The sequence below is a fragment of the Heteronotia binoei genome, chromosome 21 (genome assembly GCF_032191835.1).
Source record: "Heteronotia binoei isolate CCM8104 ecotype False Entrance Well chromosome 21, APGP_CSIRO_Hbin_v1, whole genome shotgun sequence".
NCBI lineage: Eukaryota > Metazoa > Chordata > Lepidosauria > Squamata > Gekkonidae > Heteronotia > Heteronotia binoei.
In genome coordinates, this window is record NC_083243.1 from 197,920,153 (window position 1) to 197,933,935 (window position 13,783).

The 13,783-nt window shown below is 44.1% G+C and overlaps 1 protein-coding gene across 2 annotated transcripts in view; it reads left to right on the forward strand.

Annotated features, from left to right (window-relative positions):
• DPP10 (dipeptidyl peptidase like 10) overlaps positions 1-13,783 on the forward strand; it is a 512,154-nt gene that overhangs the window by 184,160 nt on the left and 314,211 nt on the right. For both annotated transcript variants that reach the window (XM_060262084.1, XM_060262085.1), the window contains 2 exons: positions 334-372; positions 9,222-9,329. In XM_060262084.1, coding sequence (XP_060118067.1) covers positions 334-372; positions 9,222-9,329 — 147 coding nt within the window. The remainder of the gene's footprint in view (positions 1-333; positions 373-9,221; positions 9,330-13,783) is intronic.

The following is a 13,783-nucleotide window of genomic DNA, read 5'->3' on the forward strand; positions in this document are numbered from 1 at the left end:
CCGTACTGACATTAAAAAACTAACAATTAAAAAAAAGTTAGCAACAAATGTTGCATTTTAAAGGGGTCTTAATAGTCCTAATAATGCTGGCCAGATAGCACTGAATGACCTAAACATGTGTAATTTCTAGATAACACACGACGAAACACTGTTTTTAAAGCTAATTTCTGGATTATATTATAGCTAGTAAAAGGTGTTACGTGGCCTGTTTGCTAAGGGTTTCAGTAGGTAATCTGTTTTCTTGTGTCAGTAACAGGAAATAATGGAATTATGTGATTTTAGGTGAGCATTACATTTGTATGCATTTCATAACTGGATTTTTTTTTTTTTTAGAAATATGACATTACATCTGAAATATGGCTTTCAAAGCAGGTACCTTAATTTTTTGATTGTTTTTCTTAGCAGAATGGGGTCAGAGCTTCATATATTTATAGGAAACTAATAAATTAATCTATTTAAGAATTTAGTTTAAATCTGGAGATAGGAAACATTTCTTTTTAACACATTGGAGTAATGTAAGACAACTAAAACCACAAAACTTGATGCTGCACTGGATCTGAACTGGCATTTTAGACAGGTATTCTGGAATAGATCATGTGTTCAACTGTTTTCTATATGTATTCAATTGTATGTTCCAAATAGCTCTTAATGCAAGACTGTATATGAGGTTTTCACATATACAGTGATAAAGAATAAGACACCACCAAATGGTTTCATTCTAAATGCAGCCAAAAAGACTGAAGACATCTACCGTCAGTGATGAAGGACTAAAAACAGATATTGATAGTAGGCAAAATTGTATCTAGGAAAGTCAACTATTGTCTATGGAGTATTGTTTGTTAATGTGTAAGATTTCACAAGTCTTCATTGTTTTTATAATGCTCAATGCTTTTCTCTTTATTTTCTGGCTTGATTTGAAAATCACATCTTTGAATCTCATAAAATCACCACTTTTGGGGGGACTGAAGGAATAATTTATTGTCATCGTCCCCCAGTCAGAATAAAGAGACAGACATCAGATTGGGTTTTACAAAGGGCCACTCTATTAACTATTTATACTTTTGTGGCAAGGGCAACCCCAAGTGTGTAATAGACCAAGACCAGGGGTCACCCCAGACCCTCCTTGCCATATATTGGGTGAGCCACTTTTTCTCCAGGAATGAGCTATCCCTTTGGCTCACCAATGGCAGGCATAGCAAACAGGATGCCACCCCAAAGTCCCCCCCCCCCCGGCTGCACAACTTAAAGGGAGGATCCTAGCCACGGTGTTCCCCAAAGACAGTCCTCATTCCTTGCCTTGGGCCACAAAGTCTGAAGGCTGTTCCTGATGGCTGTTTACACCTAGGGGGGAACACTGTTAACCACAGAACAGCCATAACTTAAAAGTATTAAGCATGCAAACATAGGATTTTTAACACCCCAACCTCCAACACCACAACTGCTGAATAGCTGGAGAGGCATAGCTCATGGCTAATGCTGGAAGGTCACGTCAATTTGGAAAAAGTGGGTCCTGAACTGAAACTGACTCAAACCCAACCTATTCAAGGCTTGCTTAGTAATGTCCAAAACTGAAACTTGGTCAAAGGCCTAGCATCGCAATGGCAGGAAAGCATGCTTTCTTCCAAGCCCTTCACCTCCAAATATTGTTGGAGGGTGACAACTGGGCAGAGATCCCTTCTAAACAAGGTCCAGTTTCAGTCTCCGCCAATGTTCTCTCTAAGCTGAGTTAGCATGAGCTAGCTCACAGATTTTTAGTCTCCAGCTCACACATTTTTGTCTTAGTTCAGGAAGGATGACCCCAGAGTACAATAATATGCAGTAGTTCACAATTTTAATGCCAGTAGCTCACAAAGTAGAATTTTTGCTCATAAGACTCTGCAGTTCCCATCTGACATTGAGCAGTCTTGGACTGCCTAATGTAAATATTGATGCTGCTCCCCAAAAAACAAGCATCCCTCAATTGCAATGCCTGACCTATCATTCAGTGATACTACCACCATTTTAATCACCTGTAGCACCCTGGAAAAGGCCAACAATGCCACTGCATGGTAAAGCAAGACCTCAAAATCAGAGGTGCAAACATTACCCCAGACCCCTCTATAGCCCCCTTAGGACTGTGAATGAAATGGGTTCCCTCCTATCAACCTGAGGGCCACCCTCCCAAGACCAGCTTTCCAACAATTTCTGAATGTGGAAATTCCCCATAAACTCTTGGAAGCCATGAGCTTTCCTAAGGAAAGCCAAGGCCAATAACCTACCCTTAATGGATAGAATCGCCAAGCCCTGGCTCTTAAATCTCACACAATACTGCACCAATGGCTGTGGAAGTAAACCCCAAATCCAAGGGATCCTATTGCATCAGACATTGTCTGCAGCTCAGCCTTTGTTTGTATGTTGTCCCTCCAAAAAGAAATGTCATTGAACATGTCAAAGACTCCTCCCAAACTTCCAAATCAGCCTTCATGCTACTAGTGACTCGAGCCCTGTGACATGAAAGCCATAACCCCCTCATGGCTTCACAAAATCTCAGAAATGCCCTGCCTGGTGCCATGACCTTACAGGCAAAGTTAAGGTGGCCATTAGCTGCTGGAGATCCATCAAAGTAATCTTCCTCTTCCCCTTAAATTCTGATATCCTAACCTGCTGGTTTTCTACCCTCCTCAGGAAGCCAAGACAACTGTCTCACTGTATCCAGCTCCACATCTAGGAAAGTCAGGGCCATACTAGGCCATACTAGTTTTTTCCTGGGCCATTGGAACCCTGAGCTCAGCTGCTATTGGTGAACAAAACTACTTAGCTACTGTACACATTTCTCAGTGCCCTGTGGACCTGCAAACATAAAGTCATCCAGATAATGGCCCATGTTCACTAAGCCCATTTTATAATATAGGGTCTGTTTCAAAAACAAACTGAAACACTCAAATGCAGCACAGTAAACAGAACATCCCATAAGAACGGCCCTATCCATATAAAACTGCCTTTCAAAGGTAAAACACAACAGCTCAAAATCAGAAGAGTGAACATGCAAGCGTTGAAAGGCAGATTTAATATCACACTTAGCTAGGTCTGCTCCCAAGCCACAGTGCTGCACAACACATACAATCAAAGGATGTGTAGTGGATTGAGCACATGTGCTCTGATATTCCATCATTCATTGTCTCACACCTAGGTGATACTCCCCTGGCACCTTCTTTGGCACTACCCCAAGTGGGGACACCCATAAATTAGGCATTAGAGGTGCAGGGAAGTGCCCCAAAAGTCACCTCTCCCTGTACTCCTTCTCAATCTTAGCCCTGCCTGCAGCAGCATCCTGACCACACAAATTATCAACCTGGGCTTCATCTCCCTCCCTCCCTCCCTCCCTCCCTCCCTCCATCCATCCATCCATCCATCCATCCATCCATCCATCCATCCATCCATCCATCCATCCATCCATCTATCTATCTATCTATCTATCTATCTATCTATCTATCTATCTATCTATCTATCTATCTATCTATCTATCTATCTATCTATCTATCTATCTATCTATCTATCTATCTATCTATCTATCTATCTATCTATCTATCTATCTATTCCCCCATCTAGGATAACACCACAACTAGTGTGCCAGATCCTCCAGCTTAATTGACTGGGACCTTTTACCAATCCAGTCGCATACCTCCTTATTGCTCCTGATCTGGATCTTGTCCTGTGACATGCCATTACTGCATTGGGGCCTGCATACAGGTAGCACTTGTGTCAATACTTGCAGAATATCTGACCACACATCCCTTGGGAGGTGAACTCCCAGCAAAATAGGCACTGTTGAACCTGGGGGCAGGTATCCAGACTACCAGGGAAACCGTGCACAATGTGGTTGCTGTCATATCGATCCCCCCCCCCCCGGCATTCACAATAGTGGATTAATCTGGCCCCAACGTAGAGAGGGATTCATGGCCACCAACATGTCAAACTCCTTGTCATAGTGGACCCATGCTGGGCCTGCGAAGTCTGAGTATCCCTGTTCTGCCCCCCACTGACTTGCTCCCTTCTCACCTGCAGGCCAGCAAAGCCCATCTGGTCCACGGGCTCTTACTCAGGCACACATTGGCTGATGAACCTCCCCGCTGGGCTATATAGCCTATTGCCCCCTGAACTGTCTCCTTCTGGCCTGAATGTAGGACACTGGAAGCCAGGCTGTACCAGGCCATTGTCAGACTCTGTTCATTGATACTCTTCCTGAATACTGATCACTAACCATATTGATTAATAAAGATATATGCTTACTAACCCATATTAGTAGAGTAGTAGAGGGGGGGCCAAGTAGGGGCTAGCCCAAGAGTAGCTTCCCAGGAATATCAAAGGTTGTTAGCCAGTCTTTGAAGTAGAAAGTGCTTGGCAGATTCTCACCTCCCCCCTAGAGGCAGCAAGGACATTGCCGCCGGGAAATGTAACCACCAACTGTAGAAGATAAGGGGGAGCCGTGTGAAATGTCTCACATGCAAAGACAGCCTTTGTTTTGGGAATTGGGGTAGATGTGAACGCTTCGATGTATAATGTTAAATACCAATGACTCGAACTGCTAGCCATCAGTTCCAATGTCTTTCATGCTGAAGTAACTTTGGAGAATACAATAAACGTAACTTTGTTTCAAATAACTAAGTCTGCTAATTTTGGAAACTTCAATGAACCTTCGCTGGCAGCCCCTCCAGCAGACACTCAGCCACCAATGGGTGTTCCCCAGGGACCCAACCCAGGCCCCACTGCCCAAGCTTGGGTCTCAGGCCATGTTAGCCCAGCTGTATCTGCTTACAGAATCATAGAATCATATAGTTGGAAGGGGGCCATACAGGTTGTCTAGTCCAATCTGCTGCTCATGCAGGATCAGCCTACAACATCCCTGACAAGTGTTTGTCCAACTGCTGCTTAAAGACTGCCAGACAGGGGGAGCTGACCACTCCTCTTGGTAGCTGATTCCACTATTGAACTGCTCTTATTGTAAAAAAGTTTTTCCTAATATGCAGTCAACATCTTCCCACCTTTAATTTAAACCCATTATTACGAGTCCTCTCCTCTGCTGCCAACAGGAACAACTCTCTGATCTCCTCTGAGTGACAGCCCTTCAAATACTTATAGAGAGCAATCATGTTTCCTTCTCAACCTCCTCTTCTCCAGACTGAACTTTCCCAAGTCCCTCAGCCTTTCCTCAAAGGGCTTGGTCTCCAGGCCCTTGATCATGCTTGTCACTGTACTCTGCACCCACTCCATTCTGTCCTCATCCTTCTTGAAGTGAGGCCTCCAGAACTGCACACAATATTCCAGATGTGTCCTGACCAACTTAGTGTATAGAGGAACTATGACATATTGTGATTTGGATGTTATGCCTCTGCTGATACTCCCAAAGATGGCATTAGCCTTTTTTGTCTCTGCATCACACTGGTTGCTCATATTTAACTTATGAGCCACTGGTATCCCAAGATCTTGTTCACACACATTGCTACCCAGAAGTGTATTTTCCATCTAGTATGTGTGTTTCTTGTTTTTGTTACTGAGATATAGAACTCAGCATTTACCCTTGTTCAATTGCATTTTGCTCATTTCTGCCAACTTTTCCAGCATGTTCAGATCTCATTGAATTCTAACCCTTATCTTCTGGTGTGTTTGCTGTACTTCCCAATATGGTGTCATCTGCAAATTTAATGAGTAGTCCCTCCACACCCTCATCCAGAGCATTGATAAAAAATATTGAAAAGTACTTGGCCCAAAACTGAGCCCTGTGGCACACTACTTAAATCTGTTGGCTCTGCTCCGTAAGCGAAAGCAGGCCCTGATGAGACCTTCTGCCTGGCTCCTACAGCCAGCCTCCCCCTACTAGGCAGATGATGGACCCTGATGGCCCCTGGCCTGAATTGCACTGAGAGGACTGCCACTCCACTGCCACCTGATCACTGCCATTGTTGCCTGAGCACTGGGGGGCATGGCATGGCCCACACACCAATCCACTGTCATGTCCTTCTCTGACCTGAGCATGTGGCAAAATAGAAAAGGCAGAGTATGCAGCCAGACTTCAACCCCTGCCAGCTCTTCCCCTCTGCCATGATACAGTGGTGCTGTACTTTCCTTGTCATCTCTTCTGGGGCCAGCCAGTTGGCCGTTGCTTGCACTTACTTTTGGCTGCCACAGACAGTAGGAGCCCCACTGTTTAAATGTTTCATATATTAAAAACTTTATGCCAACTGCACACCATAAAATTCAATCCTCTTTATCTGCCTCACTGGGGGTGTGTTCAGATGTACCATTAGTGGCGACACAGCTCCATCTCACTGACAGATTAAATATGTTCATCCACACATCCACATCTGGCAATCGAGCGTCATCCAGGGTCATTCCGACTTGCTGCGGATCAGTGCCGCATTAATTTGACAGCGCAGAAAGTCCGGCCATTTTTCAAAAAAGCAGCACAAGATCGACTTTTTCCTGTTTGGACAGCTCATGCGCAATACTGCCCCTTGGAATGTTTACCGCCCCTCCCACCTTTTTTTTTAAAAAAGTCTCAGCAGACATGCGCTTTGCCAGATCATCCGGGAGTCTGAGGTGATGCTTCTGCTTCTCCAATCAACACAGGATCGGGGTGGGGGGGGGGCATTATCCCACTATTCAGAACAGGGAAAAAATATATATTTTTTTCAATGTGGAGGATTTTCAGATATCATTGTCACTGCGAATTTCTAGGAAAGTAATTCCTGGCAGTTCCTTGGTTTGAATCGGCAATGTTAATTCCGGAAACTTTCCCCCTTCCCCCTGCCTCTGAAGCAATGTTTGATTTCCCACCTTCAAACAGTTGGGCGCATGTTCAATGGACCCCCCCTCCCAGAAATCACCATCTGATCACGCATGCTCCAAGAAAAGAGCGTGATAGTATTGGATGTCTGATCGCTCAACAACAGAATGAGTAGCATCCTTGGATGCTCGTCTGAACGACCCTGCATCAAATCAATATTCAGCGGTTCAAATTTGAGCACTACACACCCGCTTTTAATGTGACGTGTGACCGCACCCTGGAGATCTGGAGAATTGACTAGGGTTGCTAAGTCCAATTCAAGAAATATCTGGGGACTTTGGGGGTGGAGCCAGGAGATTTTGGTGGTGGAGCCAGGAGCAAGGGTGTGACAAGCATGATTGAAATCTGAAGGGGGCTCTGGCAATCACATTTAAAGGAACTGCATGCCTTTTAAATGCTTTCCCTCCATTTGGAAATAATGAAGGATAGGGGCACCTTTTAGGGCTCAATCATTTTGAAATTTGGAAGGTGTTTTGAGGAGAGGCACTGGATGCTATGCTGAAAACTTGGTGCCTTACCTCAAAAAACAGCCCCTCCAGAGCCCCATATACCCAGGGATCAATTCTCCATTATACCCTATGGGAATCAGTCTCCATAGAGTATAATAGAGTGCCCAGCAGACATTTCCCTTTCCCCCACCCCTGCTTTCTGATGACTTTGAAGCAGGGGGAGGGCCTCCAAACCAGAGGATCCCCTGCCCCCACCTGGGAATTGGCAACCCTAGTATTGACTGATTGACTGACTGACTGAAATACTGAAAGATAAAGTAGCCTTATTATCATAGTAATACTCTTACACATCATATATCTAATTCTAAATAGGGCCATAGAGTTGGGATCCATAGACCCACAAAATGGAGGTGAGGCAGATAAAGAGGATTTCTTTATGAACTTGAAGGAAGTCCCAGGTTTGCAGAAAAATCTGAAATTCGCACACACACACACGCATTCACACTCACTCACACACACAAAGAGAGAGAGAGAGAGAGAGAGAGAGAGAGAAAGGTTAAAACTACCCAAAATAATAGAAACAATATCCTTAACATTAAGGAAAAATGCTCTGGGAATAAGTCTCAGTATCCACCCAAGCTCAGTACCCACCTAACCAGGATGGGTCCAGTGATCACACCCACCATGCAACTGGGTCCATCCTGGCTGTGGTAGTCACTGTGAAGGGCGGCCTGGCCTGGTGGTGTCAGGCCCATGTAACAGGGCCTGGCCTCACAAAGACCATGCAACTGGGCCCAGCTCACTGATGGCCGCCACATGCCTTGGCCCAGCCCAGTGGTAGCAGCCACCATAAAACTCAACCACATCTTTCATGGGGTGAGGCTTGCAGAAGGAGGTAAGAAGGGAAATGTGAATATTTTGATCATTTGAGCCATGAGAAAAATACCCTGCAGATGTGGGTCTTCCCTGCCTTCTCCGTTCTTCAGCAGACCACTGTAACCACCAAAAAGCCAATGCTTAGTCATGAATGAATGAAATGTTACTGGGTGTGGGGCTGCATTAAATAGAAGGAATCAGGCAAAAGCACCCCTGCCTCTTTTCTACCTGTGGATTCTTTTATGCCAGCAGGTATATTGGCAGATAAGGGTGGTAGTTGTGATTTCTTTTGATTGTATCTTCTTTTTTGAAGGTCACAAATACTGCTGGCAGAAGGAAATGGCAAGAGAATCTCATGGTTCACAGAATTCAGTCTTTTGCTGTTAAATGTTTCTATTCCAGACTGTATTGGCCAACTAAAGTAGGGCAAAATATGCTCCTACCACAAGAAAACCCAGAATTAATTCCATGGGAGAACTGGTAATTCACAGTCACCAGCTATTATATTGCAGTCATTACGTACATAAGCAGCCAGTGTTTGATATATTAAAAACCATGATAGTTTAATACAATATAGCTGTAGCTATAGGTTATACAAAAATAAGATTGTAATTGGCAGTTTAGTACAAGCTAACATTCTCTATAAAACTGAACTAAATTCACAGCAGGTTTAAATGAGGCTCAGAAGTAAGGCATGATATGATGAAGAAAGTTCTGGCTGCAGCGTTTCCAACAAAATACAAGCAGACTAGAATCTTCAATAGTTGGCTCAATACATTAACTGCTTTTGGTACTTCCAGTCTTAATGAAAAATGAAAATGTTAGAAACTGCTTTTTAAATATTTTAAAAGTAAGTCTCAATGCTTCTTTTTAAGTATGCATTGCAGCTGCTTGGGGAAAGATTTATGGTAGGAGAATTCTGTCATGGATATATTTAATAATTTTACCATTTCCCCAACAAAATATTGTTTATTTTTGTTCATTTCTACATTTCACTGTTGTAGCAATGCTATTTTATGCAAGTCAAGTTTAACAGAAAAGTTCAGTTGTAATGTTCTGTTTTATTATTGTAGAATGAGGAGCCAGTTTTCTCCAAAAATGGCAGTGAATTTTTTATGATAGTTCCTGTTAAGCAAGGTGGTCGTGGAGAATTCCATCATATTGCCATGTTTAATATCCAGGTAAGGTTTTTTTCCCCTCCAAGTTTTTTTTTCAGGTTTAAAATCATGACTGTAATTGCAGCCAGTATGTATGAATTGGGGAGAGAGAGAGAGAGAGAGAGAGCAGAAATTACCTTCCCCATCTCTACTCAATAAATAAACTGTTTCTGTGAAAGTGGGTTCCTCTTAAATAATATGCCATAAGATTCAGTAGTCTGCAGCAAGAAGATGGGAAGATATTAAATTAAGTCCTCTTACTGTATGGGGAGAGCATATTCTATGAATTGTGCAAAGGTTGATTTTGTCGTGTCCTCCCTAGCTGGAGTTGCCCTGTGCCACATGCCAAATGAGTCTGGAGGGTATTTCAGCCCTAGGACAGCCTTTTAGGAATGTGAATGGAGATTCTGAAGGGAGAGAAAAGTATGAAAGGTGTGAAATTCCTTCTGTTAATGGAAGTCTAGATCTAACCTACTGTACCCTAAACATCTCATGAACTAGGGTTACCAGACCCCTACTGAGGGTGGGGGAACCCCTGATAAATTACGGACAGCTAGCTGGCCAGTGGAGAGAAATCCTGCCCCCAACTAACCCTAAAGCCAACATGATGACATCCAGCAGTAACATCATCATGTTGCTGAAGTCGCATGGTGACACTCTAGTTTTGGGGCAAAACTCATGACAAAATTGGCTACAAACCAAAGAGTTTTGCTCAAAAACTAGAGTGTTTCCTCTGAGGGCAGCAACATGATGACACCCCACAAAATGTCAGTGAGAAGTCTTGGATTGCTGGCTTCCCTTCAGCACTGATGTTGTGCAATGCTAGGTCCATACATTATAAGACCAGGATACTACAAGACTATCTTGCAGCTCAGTCGTTCAACCTGGCTTGCGTGACCGAGACCTTGATCCTCCATCAGTCTCAAAACTAGGATGGGGTGGTGGAGTGGCTTTGTTCATCTGGGAGGCTTTCTTCTTCAAACCACTCCCCATCCCGAAGATCTCTGGGATTGATTGTATTGGCCAAGTGTGGAAGAATGAGGTGAATTTGGCTGTCTGCCTGGTGCACCGACTGCCTAGCACACCAGCAGACGACCTTCTGAGCCTTCTGAAGGTGATGCCAGGTGGGCCTTGAAGTTCCCATGATTATTAGTCTTATTAGTCAACATCCATGCAGATAAACTTGCCACCTTTGCTCAGACCTGGTGTCTTCCATGGCAGCACGTGGACTCTACCAAAGTGCTTCAGGCCCCACACATCAACCAGGCTGCACCCTGGATTTGATCTTTGGCACGGGGGTCAATGTGGATCTGACCTCAGAAGAGGTGCCATGGTCAGACCACTTGGTTTCAAAAGCCCAGCTGGACATTTCTGCTCCTCCCTGTCTTGATGGTGAGTTGATTTACGCTTGCCCGCAGAGAGTCTGCAGGATCCACAGCCTTCCAGTGCGTCATTAGGTGAGCTGATAGGAGATTGGAACTCTTGTCTCACTGAAGCCATTAATGAGTCCTCTACTCTGTCATGTAAAATAATCTCCCTGGTATACAAAAGAACTCTGGGGAATGAAGCAGGAGCTTCAACAACTGCAGCAAGTTTGGCAGTATACTTGCAATGAAGCAGCATGGAGATCTCATAGGACATTTATGAAATCCTGATAGAAGAAGGAATTCTACTCAGCCTCCATCACATCCACTAGTTCATGCCAAGTGCAATTGTTTAGGATGATTTGGCCATTAACATTCCTCACAATGACGAACTCAAATAGACATAGGAATTCAGCTATTAGTTCAGAGGCATTTATAAGCTTCTTTGTAAATAAAGTTTTGTCATTCTACCACAACCTATCTGCCAACTTTGATACAGTTAGTGAAGGAGGCCCCTTGGCCATCTTTGAGCTCAGTTTGTTACTCTTTCAGCCCGCTCTCCTCTTCCAATGTTGATGGGGTCCTGAGTGCTGTTAGGCGGACCACTTGGCCTGTGTCCCTCTTGGCTGGTTAAGGCTGGTGATGATCTGGGGCCCTATGAAGGAGATTATCAACATGTCCTTGGAGGCAGGGGTATTTCGAGAGGGTTTCAATGAAGCAGTGGTTGTACTGCTCCTGGAAAAGCCATCTCTGTATCCTTTAGATGCAGCCAATTACCACCCAGTTTCAAACCGGGCAAGGCAATTAAGAGGAGGGCTTCCTGGAGGACACATCGGCACTAGACATGTCCCAGTCTAGCTTCCACCCTGGCCATGGGACAGAGACTTTACTGGTTGCCCTAACAGACAATCTTCATAGACAGCTGGATCAAGGTGGGTCTGCACAGCAGTTGTTGCTCAATCTCACAGCAGAGTTCAATATAGACAATTACAATCTTATGACTCACTACCTCACTGATGTGGGAATACATGGGGTGACCCTTCAGTGGCTTTCCCCCACTGGACAGACTGTGGTATAGGGTGATGTGTCCACTAGGCACGCCACTGTTATGTGGGGTTCCTCAAGGAGCACTACGTTCTCTGATGTTTAACGTCTGTATGTACTCTGTTGTCCAGCTGGCAAGGAGTTTCGAGCTTGAGTGTCATCACTATGCAGATGACACCTAGTTGTATCTGTTTTTGGGTCACTCACTGTCCCACAGAATCTAGCTGGAGGAGGCGGCCTGGAGGCTGTGGTGTGCTGGCTATGAAAGAGCAGGTTGAAGCTGAACCCATCAAAGATGGAGGTTATATGGATCGGTGGAATGGGGATGGAGTCAGAGTCAACAGATTACTCACTGTTGATGGGGTACCACTAACTCTGGCACCATCGGTCAAGAGCTTGGGTCTGGACACCTCCCTTTCAATGGAGGCCCAGGTAATGTATATTGTGGTGTTCTTCCACCTTTGCCAAACTTGGCAGCTTGCCCCCCTCCTGTCCCATTCTGACCTAGCCACAGAAATCTATGTGATGATCACCTCCAGATTAGACTACTATAACTCAGTCTATGCTGGCCTACCCTTTAGACTGATCCAGTGGGTCCAGAATGTGGTGACATGAATCTTGACAGGAACACCAAGATGGCACACATTCAACCTATGCTGTGCCAGCTACACTGGCTTCTGATTGAGTACCGAGTCATATTCAAGGTTTTTTGTTATGACCTTTAAAACTTTGAGCAGTCCGGGGCTGATGTTTCTGTGGGCCTGTCTCCTCCATTATGTTCCTAGAAGAGTGTTACTGAGCCTGCTTTGGCAGGGAGGGCGGGATATAAATAAAATTTATTATTATTATTATTATTATTATTATTATTATTATTATTATTATTATTATTATTATTATTATTATTATTACTCTCTATTGGTATTAGCTTGCTGGTGATCCCCAGCCCTAAAGAGGTCTGGATGTCCTCATCAAGGGCAAGGACTTTTTCAGTCCTGGCCCCAATCTGGTGGTACTCTCTGTCAGATAATGCCAGGGTCCTGTGGAACCCTATGCAATTCTGCAGGGCCTGTAAGGCAGAGATGTTCTGCCAGGCTTTTGATTGAGACAACGACAGTTGCCTAACTGACACTTTCATTTCCCACCCCTCTTAGCCTGCTCATTTCCAGCATGATGCTCAGTAGTCTGGAAGAAGAACAAAATTAGTAGGGTGCTGTTGGGGTTTGTAAAATGTTTTTAATTTGGACTTCCTGTTTGGCTGGAAGACAGGCTGCAGCTCCCTAACAGAGGGGGATTTTATTGTCACTGTTCAGGGTATAAAAGACCCCTGAAAAGGTCTATGCCCATTAACCCTAGGCAAGGGTTAATCCAAGACGACGTTTTATTTTTCCCTTTAGCTGTTGATATCGAACTGGAGGGGTCAGGGAACTGTCTCCTTCAGTTCTTGATGTCCGGCGATACGGGACTTGTCAACCATTATCTGCAGTGATTCTAAAGTCATTAATTTGACTCAAGCCTGTCGGAATCCAAACATTCTAGACGGACTGACTTTAATTGCAAGAAAACGTGAGCCGGGGGAGTTGAGAACATCTAAAAGGTACATTCATCATTTTTATCTTCACTCTGAGGGACTTTGAATATAGTTTAAACACTGAGTGGATTATAAACAGACGAAGGCAAAGCATAATTGAATGGAAAAAAAAACTTTTACCTTGTTAAGCTTAGATCTGTGGCTTTGGAAGTGAACAACAGCAAAAGAACTTTAAGATAAGAGTGAAAGTTGGCAGTCCGAGGCTGGTGACACAGAAGAAAGAAAAGAGATTTGCCGTGTATATATGCCCATAAACTGTGGAACTTTGAATGAACTGAGCTGAGTGGGGGCATAGTAGGAAAAGAATTCAGCCTGTGAAAATTGAATGCTGCAAAAATAAAGATATTTGGAGAAAGATATTCAAAGATATTTGGAGAAAAGACATATTGTTTTGGGTTTTTGTGGTTACGGTTTCTTCATGTAGCTCAAAAAACTGCGAGACTTAGACACGAGATTAGACCAAGCTGTAACAGGAAGTGAAA